Source organism: Schistocerca gregaria, chromosome 3 (genome assembly GCF_023897955.1).
Source record: "Schistocerca gregaria isolate iqSchGreg1 chromosome 3, iqSchGreg1.2, whole genome shotgun sequence".
NCBI classification, from domain to species: Eukaryota; Metazoa; Arthropoda; class Insecta; order Orthoptera; family Acrididae; genus Schistocerca; species Schistocerca gregaria.
In genome coordinates, this window is record NC_064922.1 from 918,844,523 (window position 1) to 918,857,546 (window position 13,024).

The 13,024-nt window shown below is 37.9% G+C and overlaps 1 protein-coding gene across 1 annotated transcript in view; it reads right to left on the reverse strand.

The window, feature by feature from the left end:
- LOC126355732 (RRP12-like protein) overlaps nt 1–13,024 on the reverse strand; it is a 157,211-nt gene that overhangs the window by 60,382 nt on the left and 83,805 nt on the right. Inside the window, exons 11-13 of the mRNA XM_050006101.1 lie at nt 10,933–11,065; nt 10,187–10,423; nt 5,610–5,836 (exon numbers count right to left, since the gene is read on the reverse strand). Coding sequence (XP_049862058.1) covers nt 5,610–5,836; nt 10,187–10,423; nt 10,933–11,065 — 597 coding nt within the window. The remainder of the gene's footprint in view (nt 1–5,609; nt 5,837–10,186; nt 10,424–10,932; nt 11,066–13,024) is intronic.

Consider the following 13,024-nt stretch of genomic DNA (forward strand, 5'->3'; position numbering starts at 1 on the left):
AGACCCCCCCAGTACTCTACGATCTCATTTTTGATTCTTTATTATGGCATAATGCAATATATGGCAGAAGATGATAACGTGAACTTGAAATTCAGCAAACAGTTGGAAATAGCCAATACTATAGAATAAAGTGATTGCCTCGGTGGAAAGATTAACAAAGCCAAATTTCATTAGCAAACTTGCAAAAATAACTTCACAGTTCTGCAAGGCGATTAATGCTTCACTGCTACGAACTTGGAAATAAAATAAAATCAGAAAACTGAAATTAATAATATATTTTTGCCCTCCGTAACTATGTGAATGTATTTTAATTCACTTAATAGCTCCCGGCCACAGAAATCAGTTTTGTTTTCATTTGACGTGGGAGCTGTACATGAAGAGAAGCAGCGAAATCACTTAACGTTAACACGGGTCACGTGAAGGTTAACACCCTCCCCACTACAACTCAGACAACTCTGTGCAAGTGCGAATCAGGCAGCAAGCGCGCGAGAAAAATTTTTCTCATTTGTATCTGGCTGTTTGCTGCTACTACCGATAGAGCTAACAGTCAAACTTCAAGTAGCGGGAGAAGATACTGCTTATAGGCGAGTCAAATGCGCATGCGCAACAGACCACTGGCAATTGGTCAAACAAACCTAATGTGAACAGTTGTGATGTCATGCTCATAGCAAGCAGTTTATTGTTACGAAGAATTACAGTCTTCGCCATACAGCCTTTGACATATTATTTTTGCTATTTGCAGACGCTTGTGCGTGCATGGTTTTTTGTTGTTGTAAGTTGCACATTTCCTTTGGCACTAAAGTTTTATGCTAGAGAATCAATTCTGAAGTCAAAATTACGAAAATTTAACTGTAAGCTGAAACAATGAAAAATTCCCGGAATTCCGAAAAATTCCCAGGTTTTTCCCTGATGAAAAAATTCCCGGGTTTTTCCCTTATTTCCCGGTTGTCCCAGGTCGTATACACCCTGACAGAACCAATTATCACCTACATGAGAATAAGAGAGGAGTATCTGAGAGTATGCAGAGCTAGCTACAACGAGTTGAGGGCAAAGCAAATACGAAATTCAACGATTTCTCCCAAGTATTCCTCCATGTTTCAGTGGCTATCACGCAAGATAGATGGCGAAAGCCATTTATTGCTTGATAATGCTTGTGTTACGTAATGAATCTGAATTATCACCCGAAGAAAGGAATGTAATTTGTGATATCTTTATTATTCTTGTCAGTACATTTGTAGAATTAATAGACTTTCTTGGAATAGTTTACATCTATCTTCAAGAGTCCTCCAGTTCAGTTCCTTCAGTCATCTCTGCGACACACTCTCATGAATTAAACAAACCTGTGACCATTCATGCTGCCATTCTCTGTACAAGTTCAGTATCCCCCATTAGTCCTATCTGGTATGTGTCCCACACACTTGAGCAATATTCAAAACCTGGTCACACAAGTGATTTGTAAACAATCTCTTTTGTAGATTGACTGCACTTTCCCAGTATTCTACCAAAAATCCAAAGTCTACCACCTGCTTTACTCATGACTGAACCTAAGTAATCATTCCATTTCATATCTTTACAAATTGTTACACCCAGGTATTTGTATGAGTTGGCTGATTCCAGCAGTGTCTCATTGATATTTACTCATAAGATACTCCTTTTTTTCCATTTTGTGGAGTGCAATTTTTCACATTTCTGAACATTTAAAGCAAGTTGCCAATCTCTGTAGCATTTTAAATCTTTTAAAGACCTGACTGAATATTTATGTAGCTTCGTTCAGATAGTACTTCATTATAAATAACTGCATCCTCTGTAAAAAGTCTGATTTTACTATTAATATTGTCTGCAAGATCATTAATATACAACATGAACAGCAAGGGTCCCAACACACTTCCCTGGACAACACCCGAAGTTACTTCTACATCTGACGACGACTCTCCATCCAAGATAACCTGCTGCATCCCCCCTGCCAAAAAGTCCTCAATCCAGTCACAAATTTAACTTGATACCCTACATGATCATACTTTTGACAATAAGCACATGTGTGATACAGATTCACATTCTTTTCAGAAAACAATAAATACTGCATCTACCTGACTGGCTTGATCCAAAGCTTTCATCATGTCATGTGGAAAAAGTGCGACTTGAGTTTCACGTGATCAATGTTTTCGAAAAGCATGGTGGCTGGCTTGAATATCTTTTGGCTCTGTGGAAGATCACTTGACAATATTCTGCTCCAGTAGTCACTAAAGGCATTGCGCATAGCTCTATTGACAGCCAAATTCATTTCATCCAGCATCTCTGTAGCTATAACCCTATGCTTTTGTTTTACAGCTATTATACAATAATGTGTTTCTTTGCAGTGACTGTATACCATGGAGATTCTCTCCCATTATGGACTGCTCCACTGGGTACATGTATATTCAGTGCTTGGTCAATTATTGTTTTGAGCTTGAACTAGAGTTCTTCCACATGCTCCTCCCTTTTGATGAAAGTTTCAAGTTTCTCTTTGAGATATGATACTACTTACTTTTTGTCTAGTTTACTGAACATATATGTCTTTCTCTTGTTTTAGTTGTCCTTTGTCCTTTGGTAATCATTGTTGCCACAACCGCATCATGGTCACTGATAACACTTTCAAAGTGGGCATCCTCGAAGAGGTCAGGTCTATTGGTTGCCATTAGATCCAATGTATTTCAATCACGAGTGGCATTCCTAATTATCTGTTCCATATAGTTTTCAGAGTAGACATTTAGTAAAGTTTCACATTATATCTTATCATGTACATAAAAAAAAACTATAATTTTCCCAATTAATTGTTGGATGATTGAAGTCTCCACCAATGATTACAGTATGATTTGGGAACTTAACATAATAATGACATGAGGTTTTCTCTAAAGTTTTAAGTTACGCCAGGAGACGGGTCTGGTGGGTGATACAAGGATCCAATTATTTTATGTTCACCCTGATACTGAGTCTTGTCCAAACAATCTCACATACAGCTTCAATTTCTATCTCGGTGGATCTGAGTTCCTTGTCAACTGTGACAAATACATCACCTCCATTTCCCTTTGCCTACCCTTTCGATATACACTTAAATTTTCCCCAAAAATCTCACTGCTATCAATTTCAGGTTTCAACTAGCTTTCTGTACCTAGCATTATGTGGGCTTCAGTGCTTTTCCATGAGCACTTCAAACTCTGGCACTTTGTTGTAAATGCTTTGGCAGTATACTATTAGGATTTTAATACTCCCACCTGTGGGAGGCATTTCTTTCACTCTTACACCGATACTTCTGTATCCTACAGTTATCATTATCTGGGTTGGATGGAGCGTCACCTAATCTAAAAAGCCTTGTGTGCAGCCCACAAAGAGTCAGCTACCTGAGTGTCATCCTATGGTGTGTAGTGCACACGTGAACCATTTAGGAGCATCCTTCTCATCTGCAGCCTACGTTGACTATTGAAATCTCTGGTTCAGTCCATACTCTCGACTCAGAACCAAGGGGCTACGATCAGTTCTGGGGACAATGCTGGAAATTGCTCCATAGAAAAAGCATCAAATACTGATTCCAGATTGTTTTGAAGCTTTGTACATATTACGCTGACAGTTGTGATGTCTTGTGTGGCTTTACACAAACTGAAAAATTATTTATGATATCTGTCTCCTGAATCCATCATCATTGTATTTGTTGATCCTGATTTGCCTTGAGAGTCAAAAATGAAAATGATCAGTACTCACAATCATGAGGCATAAACATCAGATGAAAACATTCAGCAGTTCAAGAAGAAATCATCCAAATCCCAGAAATCATCAATAGTGGGAACAAGTAGTTTGTTTCAAATGAAAGGAGGAGTGACAAATTCCTTAAGACTTAGGTTTTATAGTGACATAAAAATGAAGATTTCAACTGTCTAGCACATAAAAAGGAGACTTTATTAAAGAATATGGATTTATAAAAGAAAATTTGATTTTCTCTTTTATTTGCCTCACACTGCAGACAGCAGTGTTATAAATTGAATTGTTAAAGGTTTGTTTGTACCCGGATCCCACTCCAGCTACTGCTGGGTCTGGATGCTGACTAATACTCTCCATTTGGCTCAGTCCCCCCACCACTTTTCTTCCTCCACTTGTGGCCAGGTCACACCTCTCCTTTCCACAGATATCCTCACTCCCATTTTCCACCGTGTTCTTGGGCACCCTCTAGGCCTTTTTCCATTCATCTTTAGTTCTTCCATAATTCTGGGAAGTCTCTGCCCACACAACCTCTTAACATGCCCGCACCGTCTTAATCTCTTATTTTTGATTCCTTCCTCTGTCCATTCTTGTTTTTCCCTTACCTGATCAACATTCCTTCCTCTGTCCATTCTTGTTTTTCCCTTAGCTGATCAACATTCCTTCCTCTGTCCATTCTTGTTTTTCCCTTAGCTGCTCCGAGAAATTTCATTTCCCCTGCTTGCAGTCTGCTCCAGTCCCTTTCTGTCATTGTCCATGTGTCTCATCCATGGGTGACAATAGGGGAGTAATAACTCCTATACATAAGGAGTTTTTCTTTTCCTGAAATTTCTTTATTCCAAATCAGGTGTTCTATTGTTTGGTAGAAATTGCCTCTCTTCCATAACCTCCTATTAATTTCGTTAGTTATTTTTCCATCACTAGATATTTCATTCCCTAATTAAGTGAAACTGTCTACCACTGCGAGAGGTTCTCCTTTCAAAGTAATATTCCCGTTGATCCCTTTGTCTCTTCCAAATACGATTACATCACTCTTATCTTTATTTATTTTTAATCCATACCTTTTCATTATTTCCTTCCACGCATCAACTTGTAACTGTACATTTACCTCTTTATTGTCCCATATTACCCTATTATCTGCAAAAATCATCTTTTTGTCTTTTCCTTTTACTATATCTTTAACTGCCCTATTCATTCCCTCCATCACAGCATTAAAAAGTGCAGGTGATAGAATACTTCCTTGTTTAAGTCCTTGTCTTATTTCGAAGTATTCACAATTCCCCAATGGTGTTCTAACTCTACAATTGTCCCCTCTGTATGCTGTCTTTATTACATTAATGTGTCCACATTCTATACATATCTTCTCCATTTCTTCCCAGAGACTTTCCCTGTTAACTGAGTCATATGCCTCTTCTGTGTCTATAAAAACCATTATCCCCTTTTGTTATGCTCCCAACTTTTTTCCATCAGTTGATGGATAGAAAATATCAGGTTGATCGTGCTTCTTCCTTTCCTAAACCCATGCTATTCTTCACTCAGCTCCTTTTTCATCTTTTCACTTATTCGATTTAGCAAAATTCTTTCAAAAATATTTGCTGTATGACTCATAAGTGTATTCCTCTGTAGTTTTTACAAAGTCTTTTATTCCCTTTTTTGAAGATGGAGACAATTTTGTGTTATTGCTTTCAAAACATAAAATTGTTAAAGCAAATACAACAAATTACGTAAGTGAGTAGAAAGTAACAGGTTGATCAGCTACTTCAGTGTAATATTTGTTTAGATAAATTACACAAATCTAAATTTTTCATATACTGAAACCAAAATAATTCTTTGAAAAACTGAATGTATATTGCAGTAATGTACAGGCTGCAGGTACTCACCTATAAGATTTCTTCTGCTGCTGGCGATCTTTGATTTGAGGTACTAATTGCTTACAATGCTCATACAGTTTAGAAAGCCTCTTAACATCCTGATATGGCAGCAACAGTCGTAGGAGGTCAAGAATGCTCTTTTTCACAAAGTCATCAGAATCTTCAGCATTCAGCTTAATGACTGCCCGGTCAAACAAGTCGTTCCGAAGAGGAGAGTCTGTTATTTCTAAATACACCTATAATCAATATCAGAAATCGATCACAACCTCACTTAATACTATTAACAGCAGAAACTGATCAGTGAACTATGTTTCGGATACCACAATGAATTTTTTTAAAGCAATCATACAAAAAGCTTAGCATCTAAAAACCAAATTAAATAAGCTATAGTCTCTACACTACTTATTAATAATAGTGCAGTTAGGACCTGAATTTACACAAGAATAAGAAGACAAAGCCATCTATGGTCACAAGTTTTGTTCTCAACATGAGAGGTGGCATTATTGCTGACAGTCTGAGTCTCTCTCAGAAGTTGTATGAAGTGACTACAAGCTAATGATTATGTGAGGAATGTCTCAATTTGTACAATGGGTACAAATTATCTCTGCATATAGAGTTCAGAACTCCATTCCAGATCCAACAAACATAAATCATCCATCATAAAGGTTTCTGCTTCCAAACACTAGTAAACACCTTGTTATCTGTCAATACTTGCAAATATTCATTAACCTTTGATCTAGTTTAAATTTTCATTCCCTGGATAGTTTCTGTCATTACAGTTTTGCATCCTTTACAATCTTATGTTGTTCTTGTCATGCAAAACCCATGATTTCGATTAGTCTTGCCATTCCAAAAAGAAACCTCAGATTCCAAAAAATTCAGATGCACGTTCTGCTTATACATGCCTCTGAATTGCATCACTGTTTCATATGAACTAACATATGAAAGTACCTCCTGACATCAGCTAACTTTGCTTAACAGTAAATTACATTGACTTAGTAAATATTGAAATGTGTTAAAAGAACAATTATACAGAAGGAAAAAAGTAATGAATTAATGACTGAAGACATGTAAACTGATGGCAAAGCATTGTGCGTTTTGTCTGACAAAAAGTTTCAGTTATTCTAAACTAATTTTTTTCTCAATTGCTTCCCATTTGTATACTATTATATTTCACCTGGCAATAATTTAAAAAGTCCTAAACAGAAGAAACACAGTAGTCTTGACTTGTTGCTGCACATAAAATTTTAAGGATTATGTGGAAAAAAAAAAAACATTTGTATGAAATGCATATTTGAACCGTCAGTTGCTTTTACTTTAAACCGAAATATCAACCAGTTTCAGCCTTGGACCATCTTCACGGGTAAGAGGAGTACAGAAGAGAAGATCAGGATCTTCATTCTAGTACTGCTCTGTATACATTTTATCATTCATATGTTTGCTTCTAAACGTCCTGTGTCATATAATGACATTCATGGGATGCACTACACATTTTAAGTAATGGCTAATGTAATATGGTGACTTAAACCACAAACAAGGCCCCCAGAATGGACAACATTCCATTAGAACTCCTTACAGCCTTGGGAGAGTCAGTCCTGACAAAACTCTACCATCTGGTGAGCAAGATGTATGAGACAGGCAAAATACCCTCAGACTTCAAGAATAATATAATAATTCCAACCCCAAAGAAAGCAGGTGTTGACAGATGTGAAAATTACCGAACAATCAGTTTAATAAGCCACAGCTGCAAAATACTAACTCGAATTCTTTACAGACGAATGGAAAAACTAGTAGAAGCCGACCTCGGGGAAGATCACTTTGGATTCCATAGAAATACTGGAACACGTGAGGCAACACTGACCTTACGACTTATCTTAGAAGAAAGATAAAGGAAAGGCAAACCTACGTTTCTAGCATTTGTAGACTTAGAGAAAGCTTTTGGCAATGTTGACTGGAATACTCTCTTTCAAATTCTAAAGGTGGCAGGGGTAAAATACAGGGAGCGAAAGGCTATTTACAATTTGTACAGAAACCATATGGCAGTCATAAGAGTCGAGTGGCATGAAAGGGAAGCAGTGGTTGGGAAAGGAGTGAGACAGGGTTGTAGCCTCTCCCCGATGTTATTCAATCTGTATATTGAGCAAGCAGTAAAGCAAACAAAAGAAAAATTCGGAGTAGGTATTATAATCCATGGAGAAGAAAAAAAAAAACTTTGAGGTTCGCCGATGACATTGTAATTCTGTCAGAGACAGCAAAGGACTTGGAAGAGCAGTTGAATGGAATGGAAAGTGTCTTGAGAGGAGTATATAAGATGAACATCAACAAAAGCAAAACGAGGATAATGGAATGTAGTCGAATTAAGTCGGGCAATGCTGAGGGAATTAGAATAGGGAATGATACACTTAAAGTAGTAAAGGAGTTTTGCTATTTGGGGAGCAAAGTAACTGATGATGGTCGAAGTAGAGAGGATATAAAATGTAGACTGGCAATGGCAAGGAAAGCATTTCTGAAGAAGAAAAATTTGTTAACATCGAGTATAGATTTAAGTGTCAGGGAGTCATTTCTGAAAGTATTTGTATGGAGTGTAGCCATGTATTGAAGTGAAACATGGACGATAAATAGTTTGGACAAGAAGAGAATAGAAGCTTTCGAAATGTGGTGCTACAGAAGAATGCTTAACATTAGAAGGGTACATCACATAACTAATGAGGAAGTATTGAATAGGATTGGGGAGAAGAGAAGTTTGTGTCAAAACTTGACCAGAAGAAGGGATCGGTTGGTAGGACATGACCTGAGGCATCAAGGGATCACCAATTTAGTATTGGAGGGCAGCGTGGAGGGTAAAAATCGTAGAGGGAGACCAAGAGATGAATACCCCAAGCAGATTCAGAAGGATGTGGGTTGCAGTAGGTACTAAGAGATGAAGAAGCTTGCACAGGATAGAGTAGCATGGAGAGCTGCATCAAACCAGTCTCAGGACTGAAGACAACAACAACAACCCTTATCAGTGAAGATGGTCCAAGAAACTGGTTGATATTTGGGTTAAAAATAAAAGCAGCTGATGGTTCAAACATGCATCTTATACGTTACTTAATGGCTGTCATCTTCCAAAAATGTTTAAAAATTACATTTCCTTAGATACTGCAAAGCTGTATAATGTAACTGGTGCCTGATTTCGGCTCATCTCAAGTCAACAGCAAACACTACCAAATTTTTATAAAAAGGCTTTATGTAATTCATGCCAACCATCTGTAGATCATCTTAAATCCACAACTAAAAGTAGTGACAATTTTGGAGGTGATGCGACTGGCTATCATTCTCTGTTGCATTGTCAAAACAATTATGAAGATATACATTAGTAACGGATGACGCCTTTATTCCTTGACATAAAATTTATCAAGTAATAATCAATATTTCACAAATTTTGAGCAATCACTTGTATGAGATGCATCAAGTACATGGAAAAGATTGTAAAGCTGCAATAAATTAGGTTAATCATGTCAGCTGACTAATTTTAGATTTAAATATGGTATGGATAGTTCTGGCAAAATGTACATAATTTAGGAGTAAAGTCAACAAGCATTGAGTCACTGACATGCACACAAAAAAGAATGGAACCTTTGCTAGCTTTTAAACAAAACCTTTTCTGAGCTAAACACACACACACACACACACACACACACACACACACACACACACACACACATTCATAGCCCCACATTCCTCACATACACCCCTAGGGAATTTTGTGTGTGTGTGTGTGTGTGTGTGTGTGTGTGTGTGTGTGTGTGTGTGTGTGCGCGCGCGCGCGTGTGCGTGTGCGTGTGCGTGTGCATGCACTTATGTGTGTAATCCACACAAAGGCCACCTCCAACCAAAAGCTATCCAATTTTTTCACTCTTTTTTTGTGTGCACATCAATGACGCTACACTTCTACCATTCAAAGAGTTGTTATCTTTACTTCCAAGTTACTTAAATTTTTTATTTATTTACACTTATGCATCAAAAATGTCATCAAGTGCATATCAGCCACTATTTATTCACAGCTTCATCAAACTATTTCTGAATCTTTGTGAATACGTCTGAATTAAACAAATGTTTAAATAAACAAGCTTTCCATTCTAAAACCTTAAAAAAAAGTGCATGTCCAGTTGCAAAATACTTAGATACATCACAGGTTAATACTGTAGCACAATTAAGCTACAAATATTCAAATTTTCTTAATGTAATTCATTAGTGTAGCTTTCATAAAATGTTACAATTGAAATGTGAATAGCAGACAGCATACAGGCAGTGGTTGTCATCTTTTTATTACACAAGCTCTCCAAGATCACAATAGAAACTATGAAAAGACATTTCTCTGTCATATTTGTAGTATTTAATTCGTTGTTTCTTCAAGAACACTATATCTTTTAGTATAATTTGAAAAATAAATTATCTACATCAATCCTGGGATATATTTTATAAAATACTGAAATTCAACTCCACTATCACTTTGCAGTAAGCATGCAATCCACTACGAACAAGAAGCAGCAATTTATATGTTTCAAATTAAAATTTAATGTGTGCAGAATACTAACACCTACCTTGATGGTTTCATATGCAGATAGTCTGTGGCCTTCTTCATCAGATCCTTTAGCTTTAATAGTATACAGATTGAAGAGAATTGGAAGGAAATTTTTTGCAAATCTGGACAATTCTGCCAGATCTTCCTCATTATTCATTTCTTTACTCCCAGAAATTAATTTCCTCAATGATGCCATGACAGAAAGACGTAGGTCCTTGCGTTCATTAATTGCCGTACCCAGGATTCTTGCAATGCTCTGTCAAATAAATATTGTTGGCAATGATCAGCACTCAATATCATCACATAAACTGATTTGTCACTATATGTGGTCAACAAGTAATAACAAGAAATATAGTTTAAGAATAACTGATTGTTTTATGAAGTAAAATTATAATGTAACACTACGATATGACTGAAAGCTAGCACATTCTAAAAGAAGGTGCATTGGAGTTGCTAATTTTGCAAAAGAAGCATATCTAGGAACAGTGATCAGGTGTGCTTAAAGCAAACTACATAATTAATTAAAGGATGGCACTTGATTATATACTAATATACAATGATGTTACTGCAGCACATGGTGCAGGGAAAAAATCTGAGAAACAGAGTGTGAACCTGCACCTTTGGATTTGTTGTTTGACACTTACCCACTCAGACACTGAACATAATGCAGAGTATTATATTTGGACATTAAAGTTATACTAATTATCTCAACAGGTAGTATAATCATGCTAGAAAGGAAATTGCTGTATTACGGAAAAGACTAACCTTGAAATTCTCTTTTATGTCAGATGGTCTGTTACAGAAGCCAGGTAAAAGTGCCCAAATCTGTGATTGCAGCAGGTCATAACTGTGAGCACCAACCATATCACTTTGCTTCTCACACTCAACAGATTTTTCCCTATGAAAAAATCATACATATGAAGTTATCACTTTAAAGCCTTTATTGGTTTTAAGAGGACAAAAATAATCTTAGATGTGCAGTGGGGGAGTCCATCATGAGTAACATGATGAGCTATTCATTTTCTACAATAACTCAAATAAAAATATAAACTGTAGCTGAATTAATTATTAACATACTGGCAGTTTTCTGTAATTCTTGTTGGATACGTCATACTTGATTACTGCAATAAATCGTGTAGAAATGTCAATGCCCCATACAGTGAAAAAGTAACTTATGTGAAAATAAGCCAAAAATTTTACTTAGTTGACACTACGAAAGGAAAGAAATTTGACAGCCACATTAATCAGTGCTCATCTGAAAACATAATAATTAAAGACTTTGCTGTTTTGAAAGGAAATCCAGGTACTTTTGACCAAGGCCACATAGCACTGTAGTAACCATTACAGTTTATAAAGCCCATTGTGACTGCTTACAGTGCATCTCCCCCCTCCAGACAGAATTTTTCTTTTTCTCTTTTATTTCCTTCTATCACTGAAGAGAACAGCAAAAGTGTAAATTCTTATGGGACCATATTGACTACTGAGCACTTCAAGCTGAACACTTAACTCTCTCAATAATGTAACTTCATTCTATCCGATAACTGCCAGATACTGTATACTTATCTTTCAATCCCATTATGAAAAGTAACGTTGCTACTCAGCACATAGAGATACTGAGTCACAGATATGCACAACAAAAAGACTGTCACAAAAAAAGCTTTTGACCATTAAGGCCTTTGTCAACAACAGATGACTGACTGACACACACACACACACACACACACACACACACACACACACACACACACACACACACACACACACAGGAATTGAGTGATGACAACTGAGAATCATCGAAGTAATGATTAAAGACAGTCCAGATATGTTTATGTAAAATTTCTGTTTTTTACATCCATTTTCCATTTCTAAGTAATTTTCTTCGTAGGTATGTGACAATACCCAGGTAGTCAGTGAGCCTATGCACTATTAATGAGAAGTCTCTCACTCAAATGCAACTCGCGCACACGACTGCAGTCTCAGGCAACAGAAACCCCACTGCAAACAGCAGCACCAGTGCAAGATGGAAGTGGCAACTGGGTGGGGGTAAGGAGGAGGCTGGGGTGGGGTGGGGAGGGGAGGGGAGGGGAGGGGAGGCGAGGCGAGGGATAGTATGATGGAGGTGGCTGACAGTGAGTTGCTGCAGGTTAAACAGAGGGCAGGGGAAAGGTGGGGAGGGGGTGGGGAAGCAGGGGAAAAGGAGAGAAGTAAGAAGAAAGAAGACTGGGTGTGACGGTGGAATGACAGCTGTGTAGTCTTGGAATGGGGACAGGGAAGGGGCTGGATGGGTGAGGACAGTGAGTAACGAAGGTTGAGGCCTGGAGGGTTACGGGAACGTAGGATGTACTGGAGGGAAACCTGCGCAACTCAGAGCAGCTGGTGTTGGTGGGAAGGATCCATATGACACAGGCTGTGAAGCAGCCATTGAAATGAAGGATGTCATGGTGGCAGCGTGTTCAGCAACAGGGTGGTCCACTTGTTTCGTGTCCACAGTTTGTCGGTGGCCATTCATGCAGCACACAGCTTATTGGTTGTCATGCCCACATAGAATGCAGCACAGTGGTTTCAGCTTAGCTTGCAGATCACACTACTAGTTTCACAGGTAGCACTGCCTTTGATAGGGTAGGTGAAATTAGTGACTGGAATGAAGTAGGTTGTGGGGGAGGATGTATGGGACAGGTCTCGCATCTTCTAGTACAGGGGTATGAGCCATGAGGTAAAGGGTTGGGAGCAGGGATTGTGTAAGAATTTCAAGTTTATTGTGTAGGTTCAGTGGACGGCAGAATACCACTGTGGGAGGGGTGGAAAGTATAGTGGGCAGGACATTTTTCAATTTATGGCACGGCAAGAGGTAGTCGAA